At 37.1% G+C, this 14,445-nt stretch overlaps 1 protein-coding gene across 4 annotated transcripts in view; it reads right to left on the bottom strand.

Moving 5' to 3' along the window:
- Positions 1-1,214: 1,214 nt before the first annotated feature.
- LOC118264104 (uncharacterized) overlaps positions 1,215-14,445 on the bottom strand; it is a 136,282-nt gene continuing 123,051 nt past the window's right edge. The window contains exons 3-7 of one of the 4 annotated variants that reach the window (XM_035576497.2): positions 7,895-8,091; positions 4,555-4,786; positions 4,336-4,446; positions 3,526-3,603; positions 1,215-2,983 (exon numbers count right to left, since the gene is read on the bottom strand). In XM_035576497.2, the coding sequence (XP_035432390.1) occupies positions 2,671-2,983; positions 3,526-3,603; positions 4,336-4,446; positions 4,555-4,786; positions 7,895-8,091 (931 nt within the window). In that variant the 3' untranslated portion in view covers positions 1,215-2,670. The remainder of the gene's footprint in view (positions 2,984-3,525; positions 3,604-4,335; positions 4,447-4,554; positions 4,787-7,894; positions 8,092-14,445) is intronic. The other 3 variants (XM_035576498.2, XM_035576500.2, XM_050705060.1) reach the window with 3 other exon arrangements.

Below are 14,445 nucleotides of genomic sequence, written 5' to 3' on the forward strand. Positions count from 1 at the left end.
GCCGAGTGAAAGTGTTCTATTCCACAAACAGAGTTGTCATTGAGAAATCCGCAAAATCCGATTATGTTAATACAGATCTAGGTAATTACCATAAACTTATTCGCAGCCTGTCGCAAAATAAACAGATATTACCATACGTCGAAACCTATATATTATTGTTTGAAAATATTTTATGCCGCATTTTTTGGTGTAGATATAAAATGTGCGTAGTCTCATTTTTATCTCTTCTCGACAACAAACCTATTTAGCCTATTTAACATACACATATCTACATATTTTAGGGGAGACATCATCAATGACTTTCCCGCCTTGGGCAAGGCGAGAGGTAGTATGAGCCACACTGACTAAAAACCACCCCGTTCCTACTCCTGCTTTTCAAGCCGGAGCCCCGGTAAACCAACTAGGTATTCCGCCGCTCACATATCTTACCTGGTTATCCAACTCGAGATCTTGAGCTCAACATTCAAAACTACGGTTACTAAACTAAAAAGTAACTTATAACCAAGTAACAAACGAACTAACACATCAGAACATTATGACATAATCACTATAATTTCGTACTCTACCACTTAAGAGCAAATCAGCTGCATTATTCCAGTAACGTCTTTTAAAAGAAGAACGATTTCCAAGGCATAATTTCTTTTAAAACCTTGTAATTTATGTTTATTGAGGTAGTAGACAGATTACGTCATCACGTAATGGTAGATCATCATCATTAAAAACCTTTCTCTGTTAGATTACGGTAATAAAAGGTCGTGATGTAATGCTGTGATAATCACCAGACCAGTGGCCACTTGGCCGATGTTTGGCTGTTTCTAGTTCACTTTGTGATTTTAGTTGCTTCTGCTCGAGGTTCTGCCCGTAGTAGTATTGATTATTGTAACACAAAGCCTGTGCTATCCAAGACTATCAATCTCTGTGCCAGATTCAGCGGTTGTGGGGTGATTGAGTAATTAACAATCGTCGAATTACCTAAACTTTCGTATTTTCTAAACATTTAGTATAGGTATGTATTGTTAAACCAATTTTGAACATAATTGAATACTTAAACGTATATTTCCTGCGTCTATTTTTCTCAATAATTGATTCCAAAGAAAACTGACCTTTAAAGCCCTTTATCTTTGTTGTCTAAAGGTATATGAATTATTGTTATCAAACGACAAGAAATATTCGTTCGTACAAACGAGGACTTTATCGTACGAGATAAAACACAATTTTGGTTTCACTAAAGATCTTTATTTCTTATAATACAAATAACATTATTTACAATATGTTTAATACATTATCGTTACAATATCTTATCCTTTAGTATTTTACACAGTACTGTGTCAGCTTCTAACCCACTGTTCTGTTCAATTCGCACCCAATTATTGATTCACAAAATGTGTCTTTTTCCATTATAAATGACACATGTAATTTTATCCATTCGCTCGTTTATTTACATTGACCAATCATAATTTACATACCGATTTAATTTTTCTCACATTTAATTTTATATTTTCTTTCTACTATCAATTTTCACAGTGATCTATCCAGCTGGCTAGTACCAATAATTTATAATATTGCGATCAAAATTAAAATAAATATTAAACTAAGCGAATGAAACTAAGGAAGTAATAAAATTGTAGGGTAATTGCGGCTGTAATGAGTTTATAGGACACCTACATAATTGTATGGGTAGGTTTCATGCAGAGCTATAACAATAGAACTGGCGTATTGTTCCGAACAGTTATTGTGCATAGAAAGCTATACAGGAGACATCAAAGTAGGTTTTAATGACGTCACATGATAATGAACCTAGATTTTAGACGAAAGCTAGAAAGTTATCCGCTTCGTGTTTAAACATGTTAGTAGTCAAGCAAACATTTATAGAACAGAATAATATTACAGTTATGTATATCTATTTACAACAAAAACTAATAAACAACCATTGGCACTACATGAATAACAATGTCCTTAGTTGTACATCTCGGTGAAGGATTTGGTTTCAACAATAAATCGATCGTTGCATCAACTACGTCTGTATTCATATTTAATCCTAATATAATTTGTATCAATTGTATATACACGGCACATATTTTGTTAAATATAACACTATTCAAACGAAAAATACGTCAGTGCTTTTAAATATTTACACAATACTTATTATAATAAAATAAGGTACTTCAAACCATTACATTTTAAAACAAGAGTTATACACAAACATAAAAACACAATTTTGTTTTGAATGAGCACTAAAACTTTATCTTTATACAGTAGGTATAATTAAGCATTTATCGCGAGAATAAATTATTTAAATGAAATCGTCTACTTTTCATTATCTAGTGCAGCTAGATGAGAACGTAATGTAAAATGCAACTTCTTTCATAGTCATTCAAAACAAAATTATCTTGCCTCGAATATAGTCGCTAATAATATAAGTTCATTTGCTAATTATTGTTTATAATAATCAACAGTTTCACTTCTATATTAAATCACTTTTCGCTTACTTTCTGTCCACTAGTAGGTACATCGGTACGATCTCGTCAATCGTTGCTACAATCACAAGCCTTCGGGTCGCTTGCACACAACTCCCAATCAGGAATGTCAGTGCAGCCGCACTCAGATCGGGTTTGTCTAGTTTATTCCTACTAGAACGTAAAGTTCGTGTATTGGCTAATGCTTGATGCGTTATAAGTGTGCTAGTATGTCGATTTCTGAAGGCGGTGGTGTGTGTGTGTCGTTGAGTGCGGGAGACCCCGACACGGTTACGATGACGGGCTGCGAGTCTGTGTGTACTATAGTGACGAGATGCTCGTCAGGATCTTTCTCTTGTTCGGGTTTGGGTAATGCTTCGATGGTGTTGTCAACGTATTTGAGGTCTATGGGGGTGATGGTGGGCAGGTTGTCGGTGACGGTGACAGGCGGGTCTGCGCGGGGGGCGCGGTATGACGGCGGCCCGCTGTACTCAGAGCCGCACCACGCTGCGCCAGTTGATCCTCTGCTGGGAAATATAAAGCAATGTTTAGATATAACATCGAATTCTGCTCACATACATGGACCTAGTACGGATTATATTAATTCTGGTTTCAGTTCCACACTACATATTTGAATTTTCACCCAAACTTAACAAATTAATTTAATATTCAAAGCAACACTGGTTTCTAGTTATAAGGTTTCACATATGTAGGTAACTAAGCTGTGAATGTTTAGAATTGTAAATACATCGTGCAAGTTGCTTTCTCATCCCAATGTAAATAGGATTGCCTCTTATTCCCTAACGTGAGTCCCTAGTACTAACCACGAACATTTAGCACGATTTTGTATTAAACACCACCTAGTATATTCTCTTCACAATACCTAGAATATTCCATTCAGTCTAAAATCAATTTTAAAACCAATATAACACGATGTATTTTCCTGTGTACATTCGAGCGGTATTTGATAACATATCGAGTATTTTCGTTCCAATAAGGAAAACGATTTTGAAGACGAAACAATCGGGCGATAGGTTTCAGATTGCAATTGTATAGACTTTGTTCGTACCTGACTAGACTGGCTGAATTAGATCTGTATGTTGGTGGAGGCGACACGGCGGGCGCACTTCTGTCTAACAGAAGTAACCTGAAATTAAAGACAATTGTTATTTTCAAAGAAATTATTTAGTAAAGTTGTCGTGGTTATTTGTTTGGTTTGGGGCGTTAGTAAGCGGGTAGGTTATACTCTGCAATTTCTTTTCAGATGGCATATCATAAACACAAATAAACATGGTAAATATCCCGTTTCAAGTTCTAATACTAATACATAAAATATGTAATGGATTGCGATTTTTCAACGCAGAAAACGATGTTTGTCTAATCTACAGTAAGTACCTACACGTTCAATTTAAAAAAGTAATTGTAACAAATATTAATAACACTGTCAACGGACCCGTTTATCATGAAACTCACGCGATACTATAAATAAAATAAAATTAGGTTTTACCAAAGTAAGTGGGTGTGTATTTTTATAACTGTAGATAAAGCTTTTAATATAAGCTTTCTGTTTTGATGTCAACTTACATTACCTTAATATTCTGTTATAAACTTGGATAAAAGTTAAAATTAGATACTTGATATGCTCCAAGAAGCAAGACACGTGTACCTACGTACTTAGGATTTGTATTTGTATGTTAAGGGCAAATGTCCCTAAAAAGAATAACTTAAATCTCGTCGCCGTTACTGCAAAGGTCAACATGCTAAAGTAAATTTATGTATAGCAATAAATCCCGATATCCCAGGTTAAGTTAGCCGAACCCTTAGCTCCTCCAAGCCCACAGGACACCAGTTTTCCAAAAGGGAACAAAATACTACAAACCTAAATCTATATTCTTGCATTGAGGCCTGACAGCTTACAGGTCCTATACCGGAGTTAGGACTGCCCTCAAAGTTTCTTCTATTTGGCCTTCTAGGACACCAAGCCCCGTTACTATGAAATTAAAAGGAGATTTTATACATACCTAGTATTTGGGAGAATAGAAGACCCAAGTCTTGGGGACCTGGATAAAATACTTTATTATTGTAATAAAATACGAACCTGAGTCTGTATTCTTGCATTGAGGCTTGATAGGTGGGAGGTGGCGGCCTATAGTGGAACTCTGGATAGAGCATGGCTGCGTAGGGGTGATGTGGTCGTGCGTAGCTCGGCGGCAGTCGAGGCACGAGCCGCCGACATGAAGCACGGCGCAGCCCTAGCAACGCACAAGGTGCGTCTCTTGCGCCTAGTCTCCACGCTAGTCCAGCAGCCGTCACTAACACTACTCCTATACCTGGAAATAAAATCAGTCATTAGTATTCATTGAGTGTATCATTTTGCTAAGTACAGTGTCGTCTCGACGAGAGGAATACCTATAAAGATCAGTAATAAAGCACAAATGCGCAATCGTCCAAAGTCAAAACCAAAGTCAAAATTATTTATTTAAAATAAATCGGGAAGCCAGTATGGAAATTAAAGCAAATATTATAATATTACTCAGTCTTCTTGTGAAGCTATTTGCTAATCCATTGAAAATCCCAGTGACCCACTAATTGTTCACATCTTTTTAATAAGAATCTATTAATCAGAATGTATTTTGCTTGGTACATCATAACTACATACCTAGTTCTACTTACGGATGTAACATTGCATATACCTACTACCGTATTGACACCAAAATAAATTCATTTAGAATCTAGACTTAATCGCTTGACCTTTAGGTTGAAAACTGCATAACACTTATGTAACATGTATAGAGATGTAATCAGGTTAAATATCTGGGTTTGAAAAGTAGCTCTCACTGTTGCGTAACTCTGTTTTGTGCGATTAGAGAGACACATTAGCATTGTGAATACGTTTTGTTTCATTGTCAGCTGTCACATGCAGAAATCTGTTGTAAAAAGCTTTCTGTGGCTGTCATGGTGTCAGTTTTTGAGGATACCATACATCATCATTAATAGCCTGTGCCAGTCCTCTGCTTGATTATGGACCTACCCTATATAAGAGTTTGCGGTAACCTTCACTTGGTATCACAGTTTAAAAAGGTCAGGTACCTGAGAGTGTGCTGCTGCCTGATTTCTGTCTAATGTGTAGTTCTTTAGTTAGTTCTTACGATACCCACGGAAAGAGAGAGAGAGTGGTGATGAATGTAATCTATAGTCTACTATTACCACGTCATCATACATCTATATACGACTATATACTCGTATCATAATGTATTCAATATAGACACAATATGCACATAATTATATTGTAAACATAATGTTAGTCCCGAAAGAGTATTATTTACAGAGCATTACCTATCTTATTTTTTTTTAATTTCTCGTCTATATAAGGATGAGAAAAATTATACAATTCGCAAACAGGAATTAACAACACTGCTTCCTAATTGCCAATTGTTTTAGGATTAAATCCTTGACATAATCAGATACTTTGGGTTTGATAGCTTTTATGCTAGTGTGGGAATTTTAAAAAGAGGATAATGTAATTGTTACAATGTTGCAACTCTGTAATGAGAGTATAGGGATAATATTAATGATTGCTAACAAACTAAATTTAAAATCAATTTATACCCCAAAAGACTATAACAATAGAATTTGAAAATTAATTACCAAATTTTAATGATGACCCATTACGTATACTAATAGAAATATTCATATAGAAACGCACCATCTGTCGCCATGACGTTGGATATTATGATAGATATTATATCTGTCAGAAATTAGCCACAGATAATAACAACAAGCGGCGCTTCAACAACTGTTGTTAATTACTTTCGTGCTCGCGATCACGAACAATATGTTCCGGTGTAATCCGAGCTTGCCACTGACTTTGTACGTAGTGGGAGTACTGGGGGGAATTTCATTAATTTCAAACGAATAATAACATGGGTTTTTGCTTATATGACTAACTAAAAACGTTAAAAATGGACCTGTTGTGTCTTTAATAACGTTTGGTTTAAGATTGAATGAGTAAGGAATATGTGAGAGCTCCCTCATCATCATGCTTGTTCTATATCTTCTAAGTAGTTGTTATAGGTAAACATTGTAATTCATGAATTAATTAAGGTAACTGATACCTATAAAATTCTAAATAATTCCTCTTTAAACCATACCTATTTGGTTAAGATAACAAAAATGATGAATCTTCCAGTTTCTAATACATGTTAATGTGTTTCAATCTTTAGTTCCGATCTATAAACAATTAAAACCTTATCAGGTAAAAACACACCATTATTTCTACATCTGTTCTTTAAAAAAATGATAAGTAAAGTGATTAATTAATAAACGGCAACTGATAACCAACTAACGCAGACACAGTGCAGACGCGAAGTTCGCGGATCGCGTTGAGTGACGCGGACAAATTGCTCCGTCGACACAACAATAGATCGGTTCCCTGTAACAATATCATCTGTCCCTAACGCTAATGAAAATCCAATTAATTCCACTCTAAAACTCATTAGAAGTTTAATTGAAAACTCCAACGGCGATGTGAATGATGTAATGAGATTTCGGCCCGACTTGTTATTGTCATATGCATAGCGAATAACGAATGAGCAACCGCAGATTGTTTCATGGTTAATTACGTCAGTTATTTCGGCCGTGTGAAACCGTTTCAGTCATATTTATGAATATTAGAACGTGGACATCAAATTTAATGTACATCTGCAGCCCGCTCAAACTGTTGTGGTTCTTTCCTCAAAAGACCACTACAGAACCAACTTGCATGGTTCTCCGACATCTTTAATTGTTTTTGTCTGGACTTTAAAAGAGACTATGACCTCTGAGTTTGTTTCGGCATTTCTTCTCAGAGTAGTCCGATAGGAAATGACGGCCTCATCTAGTTATTTAAGAGATTGACGTGTAAAAGAGTTACATTGTAACCTATTTGCAAAATAAATATCATTTATCATTTATTTAGTCATGAATCTCGATTCTCTGCTGCTTTCGATCGGTGCTCGCTCATTGGACCGGATAATTTTAATCAGCTATGAAGAAAAAAAACTAAGCTTTACCATGACTGGGTTGCGAACTGTTAAACGATCAAAGACTGAATAATATAAAGGATTTCCTTCGAATCAGCGAATACAATAGTGCAGTGTTTTTCGCTAAAAATAATATACAATTTTCATGCTGTTATAAAATTGCAGTTAACGTTTTTATGTATGAACTTGTTTAAATAATGTTATTTCATACCTTTGGATATCGAATGAACAAGAACTTATAAATTATATGCTCTTTTAAATAATGATGTTGCCGTTTTATTATTAACCTTTAACCCTGTATTAACTTTTTAGCATCCAGATACACATTACCTGGTGTATAGTTCCTATGTTATTTATCTGTCTTATTTTTTACAGGGACAAATCTATTTTAAAGTAAAGTAAATAAAACAAACTCACCTATCATGAGTAGAAGTAATGTGAGTGGGGCTCTTGGATGAGGCCTGAGGGCCCCGAGCACTGCTCCAGCAGCCACCAGGCAGGCTCCAATCACGCCGAGGAACAGCACACACAGCCGTAGAGGGGGCCGGCCACAACATGACTTGGGTGCGTTGCCTTCACCCTCTGAACAGGCATACGCTGCGCCTCTGCCCGATCTACAAAAGAAAAGAAAAGTGTTAAATATTAAGTCTTTACTTTAGTGGTAGCTATGTGGGTAACAATAGCAAGAAAATCTATAATATTTAGGTACATACTGCCGCACTCAGAGACATTTAATGATTACTTAAGCTATTCCTTAGTAACGATTTTGTATCGAAAACAATTGCTAAGGACTGGGATAAGTAACCATTAAATGACTCTGAGTGCGGCAGTATAAGTATCAGTCATAAAATCTGTGTTTATGTTACCAGGTGAAGCAATATGTTTTGTGATTCTGTTTCCAAATACTCATTAGAAAGTTATAATTACACGAGGTGACAGACAATACGAGTAGCATTGTGATGATATCTCCATAATTGGCGAAGCCCCACATTGGGCCATATAAAACTTTTTTACGTACAACAAAACCGCTCATTTATATTTTATGTACTGCAAAAAGTCACATTAAATAGCACCCTGCATATTCAGACCCTTTTTTATGAGTTTTTCGTTTATTTCAGCTAAAAAGTTACAAAATCAGAGCAGCTGAGGTATAATTCTTATGGCGAAAAGTGTTTTTAACATGCATTGCGGTCGCCATAAAAATTAATTACGGGGAAACTTGGTTTTTCGTAATGGCTTGGAGGCAAGGTGACATTTAATCTTGGAAAAATTTTACTATGTTGTTAAAGTAATGTTAGTATAAAGTTGAAAACATTCGCTAAGAAAACACATTTCCCGTTTTATGGCATTGGCATCGTGGACTTTACGAAAGTGAGCTAGTGACGAAATCTTGGCGTTGAAACGTTATTGTGGGCGTATATTAAAACGCCAGCTTCCTTTAATGTCTTTCTTGAAATTTATTCTATATGTAAGAAAATTTACTATTTAATAACAATGACGCTCGTAAGTTTTCTATGAAAATTCTATAAAATAGTTATTCCACGTCAAAGTGCCTACATGTGAAAATGATTTGATTTATTTTCAAGGAAGTAGTTAAGTGCGCATTTCCCTTGTTTTAATGTTATGCTACATCAATATTAAAATTGAATTACCGTAAAGTATAAAAATATTGAAATACACAATATGTAACTATATCGCAACAATAAAGGATATTACTAAAAAGGTAAAAAAGAAATACAATTTTCACAATTAGAACGAAGCAGTCGACATAAAAGACAAAAATCTTATTAAATTCTTGAAAAGTGGAATAAAGACGAGCGTTGTTTTATGCAAACAGTCCAGGGCTATACAGGGTGTGGTATTTCTAGAGGGATATTGTGCGGGGCTACACAGGCTCTGTTCCGTAGCGGCTTCTAAATAACCCTATTATTGCTCATTCAACGTTTGTGCAGCCTTTATCTTCTAGTTAACGCAGCGACGGCACGTTGCTATACCGTAGGCACTGCTTTTATTATGCGTAGTGTTGTGCAAGCGTTTCTTTATACCTTTTTGAGGTTGGATTGCATTTGAAAGTGTTTTAATTAATTGTTAAGAAATGAAGGATTTTTTCCGGCATTTCCTGCGGATAAATTTTAGTCTAATTATCGGAAAAACCTTCCGAATAATTAGACTTAAATTTAATATTTGATGTATTATTGGCATTCCCTTAAATATATGTAAAACAAAACTATTGGTTCAGTAACAAATTATTACAACTTACTTCTCTACTGTCATTACTTTAGGGAACGGTGAGTAAAGTTCCCTTAGAAAAGGAGGATCCTCCGACCAGGCGAAGTGATCGTACCTGACGGGCTTTTTGCCCAACTGTTGTTCCTTGGGATTTCTATCCGATCCGATTTGATCGTCGATCGTCTATGTGCGACTTCTGTCATCTGTCACTTGTCATGTTTTGCCACATTACTATATCATATAATCAGGTAAAGTTCAACCTAAACGTACATACATTTTGATATCAAAATCAACTCAGATTGAAATAAAGAACAGTTGGTTTCTCATTAGCCATTACATCACTAAAGTAGTACCTACCACGGGTAGTCGTAAACGCAGTAAGTGACTCGCTTCGTTTTGCATTATGCATGCAGTAACAGTGTTCTCACTTGATATGAGGCTTACTGACTTAAAACCATTAAACCATCTGACTCCACTCACTATTTAGGATCCCCGAATTAGGTTAAGCTTTTCGTTTTGAAGTAGGTATGTAAAATAACTGGTTTAATTTTTTTTCCAAATGGTCTTGTTGATTCGTAGTTACTTATACCTAATTTATCGACATTTACGTTACTAATTGCCACGTTGGTCGAGTGGTCGCAAGTGCGACTATCGGACATTGGGTCTCAGGTTCGATTCCCGGGTCAATCAAAGTATTGCTGGCCTTTTTTCGGTTTTTCAAAAAAAATCTCAGTAGTAGTAGCACAGAGTTGAGCCCATCACTTTTTTGCCCATTTTTTTGAATATATATGTATACGGTAATAGGCTCACCCCCTATTACATGGGACTTACCTATAACACAAATGGTGAAAAGTGAGTATACAGTGGCATTACGTGCCTTAATGTGCCCCTCTGCCTACCCCTTTCAGGATAAACGGCGTGACGTTGCATACGTTACTAATTTTATGATTCCAATTCGTAGTTATTTTTAAAATGTTAAGTGGAAATTCTACATATTTTTCACTAATGTCGTTTTTTCTATTCATGCTGTCAGCGGTCAGGGCAGTTAGGTATGTAAATTGCACTCGAGTTCGCTAAATGCGGGCTCTTCACCAATTAGGGCTAGCTTGAACACGGCCCTTCATACGCTAATGGACTTTTTATGTTTTCTGACATTTTCCACACCACTACGTACTTTTTTATTTTCCAAAAGGCACACCCAGTGACGTGACGACACAAATTAATTCAGAACTCTTCCCCCACAATCGTGCTCTGCTGTCTAAGCGTCTACTTAATTTGCTTATGGTAATACTTTTGATCCATACACATACGTAGATACATTATGACTTCGCATCAACTCTAAATCCATCTTTTGTGCGTACGTTCATATTAACGAGCGTCATTGAGAGCGATCACGGCTGAATGCACACGAGTTTGTCGACCCCACATCGCCTGACCCCTAAAGGAAGAGGGTTCTTATAATGTTAACAGCTAATAGCGCCGCACAGACAGATAAAAGTTCACTTTTATCTCTGTCACGTTTCACAAACGAACTTTTGAACCCATTCACACATTCACTATTCTAATTCTATTGATCCGTCGAATAGGCATTAATTTCTATTAAACAAAAACAATTGGGGCCAACAGAAGCCCACGAAAAGCCAACATTAGTATTCAGTCGGCGTGATTTGACTTACTTAAGAATGGAAAGCCGAGCTGTCAAAGGCAAAACATTTTGTTTCCAGTGCAGTGATCCTAAGAGATCCGTAAGTATCTCAAGTACAAAAGCAATAAGACTGGAAGGTTCTTATTGGTTAAATTTCGTATAAAGCAGCGGTGCGATAGTTGTCGGGCGGGACGGACATTTTGATAAATTACTATTGGTACAATAACATTCATTCCGTTGCTCGCTCGGTTCTCTTCTGTTTTTTTAATTTGACTAGTCATCGCCGACCTCGCCGCTGAGTTCGATGAAAAACACGTTTTCCATTTCTACTTCACTGGATAAGACCTTTCACAGCACTCGAGTTTTTATTGAAGCTTACGGATGTATTATAATAAATTGTAGTAGATTTCGAGCTCATTTTCCTATCGAAGTCGTTTATCCGCCCGATAGCATCGCAGTAGTGGGATGAAATGAAAAAGTTCGCGTGCCAGATGAGATAGGTTGTAACATAGCAATACAATAAAGTGCATCGAATGACGCCATGTGTGCCGGAGATCGGTTCGATAAGCGGGGAAGAGATGACTCACTAGTTTATGCCCGATGTAATAGCCCTCGCCACGCGATACGGGAATACGCGCTTTATAGTACTGTAATTATGTTCGGAGTTTTATCACTTTTAAAACCTTTATGTGCGTCGGAAAATACAGTTACGGCTTTGATATGACACAACGCACAATACATGCGCTTTCATCATAATTAATCTAGTCTACCATTACCAACATGAATACGTAGGCCGTTATGTCATATATTATGGTCTGTGAGATAATAAATCTGTTCCGACGTATTAGCAAAGGACGGAACACTCATAAAGTCAACTATTATGCACACGATTGTCTCACGGCTTCGAGATAACATCGAGTTACGCAGTAACTGTAAGGACAACGCAGATTAACATTGTCTTGTACCTTAAGCCACATTAGGCCTCCAACATTTAGTGACATAATTCCACCGGCAGACATGGCGCTGAGTGTGTTATGCGCATATTAACCCGCATCTCGTCTCGAGTGGCGTGCTTCGGAGCGCGAAATTTATGTCGTTAATAAGGGCTAGGAGGGTTAATTAGCTGATTTATGTTGCCCATATTGCGGTGCGCACTCCGGATTATGACCCTCTGGCATTGACAGTTTAATAGCCTCTCCATATAACACGGCTATGACTCGTCACGGAGAGCAATTACGATGAACAAAGATTTGGTAGTGATGCGTGACGAACCGGGATAGATTCGAAGAGATTTCTTGATTGAACGAGTAAGTGGGCGTCTGCAAAAACAGTGTTGTATTTTTGTTTAAGAAGTACTTAGAGAACAACTTTTGCTGTACACGGATTAAGTATAACGAATCGCGGTGAAACTGTGATGACCGCCGTCAATTTTTACTTGTTGTGGAAACAACATGCACAATTAACTTGTTAGATAAAATACCCGTAGCATTTATTTAAGAGAATCTCGTTTTTCCTCTTCAGAGTTATAAATAAGAATTGTTTTAAATGCACTTACTGTATATTGCTACCTGGTTTAGATATAAATCCCAAAATAGGCGATTAGGTACTTTATACATTATACGGGACCATGAATATAACCTGTATACCATACAACTGCCATCAAAAAGCACATCTCAATAGGGGAACTGTCCAAATAAACCCGTCAGTATTCGTAGTACAAATATTACGTATTTGCAGTGTGATATGACGCGTCGCAGGACGTCAAGCAATAATGCCACAATATGATCGCCCTGCGAGCCCTAAAAATGGCAATTTTGTGAGCAAACAACCGTGGCCCCTAGGCACAGTCAGCCGAGCAGAACAGTTCATGAACCTTGGAACGCCGGGACATATGGATCCTAATCATCACTGGAATAAGGAGCAAGAGAACTGGAAACGATATTTCCTACAAAGAAATAAAAGAAAAAGTTAGAAATTAACCAAGTAGATAATTAGAGAGACACGATATTAAGAAAAGAAAAACGTTGTTCATTCTGATTAAGAAAATAAGTCGACGAAGGCCTGTTAACTTCAACCACGCATACGCCTACTCTTCTCAATCCGAATGTAAGCAACTGTTGACCAATGTGGACATGTTACTGCATACTGTTACCACAGAGACCATATCAAACACTGTCTCTTCTAGTTGTCATATAGCTGTATTGAATGCAAGCGGTGCGGTTGGCCAGTTATCGCGACGTCTGACATGGCCGCCCCACATCCTGTGGGCACGGCGCAGCGCACTGCAAGTGTACACCTAGCTCAAACATATCGCACCCCGCCGCCAGCTATTTGACATTTGATTCAACGTCCATATTGCAACACCCCGGCAGTGTCTAGCTTACAGGCAAATCAGTTTGTATGTAGAAACGTTTCGTATTTCGGTTACAGATCAGGTTTAGCCTGTTAATAGCTAACATTGCAACTAAGTAGTAATTAGCAGAATTATTTATTTAGATTAAGTATATCAGAAACTTTAAAAATGAGAAAGGTGGTGTTGTATAACCAATCAGTTTTTGTAGCATGATCACAAAATAAGTTAACTCTTTAAATTACTCAGTAAGCACACAAAAAATAGTTTCACAAGTCCCGTCTAACATTACAGTGCGTTTTAATACTGAACAAAAAATCCATCAAGCCTTTACTCACACAAAGATAATCAACACCTATTCATGTAGTGCGTTTCACTTACTTTACCCACACACAGCAAACTACAACAACAAAGTAGGCATCGATTTACCGATTACACGTGTACTGGGTCCGTGGCTCCGTGCATCGCATCGCCGATGATATTCAATGGAATTACCGAGAATGGTCCCTTTGTGAAAACCTAGCACCGGCGGAACAGATAGGGTACTCTACTCTACTATCTCGCATTCTCGGCAGATGGGCTCTGATCTAGTTTACACATCGTGGCTCTACGCCGCGCCATTGTATGGCGAAGGCATCCCGTAAAGAAAATTCGTCACACTCGCCAAATTATGCAGATGTCAGCAATATGTTTCTAAACGCAAAAACGCCGGTTGTTATTTTTTATAACATGGACACATTTCAG

Source organism: Spodoptera frugiperda, chromosome 26 (genome assembly GCF_023101765.2).
Source record: "Spodoptera frugiperda isolate SF20-4 chromosome 26, AGI-APGP_CSIRO_Sfru_2.0, whole genome shotgun sequence".
Lineage (NCBI taxonomy): Eukaryota > Metazoa > Arthropoda > Insecta > Lepidoptera > Noctuidae > Spodoptera > Spodoptera frugiperda.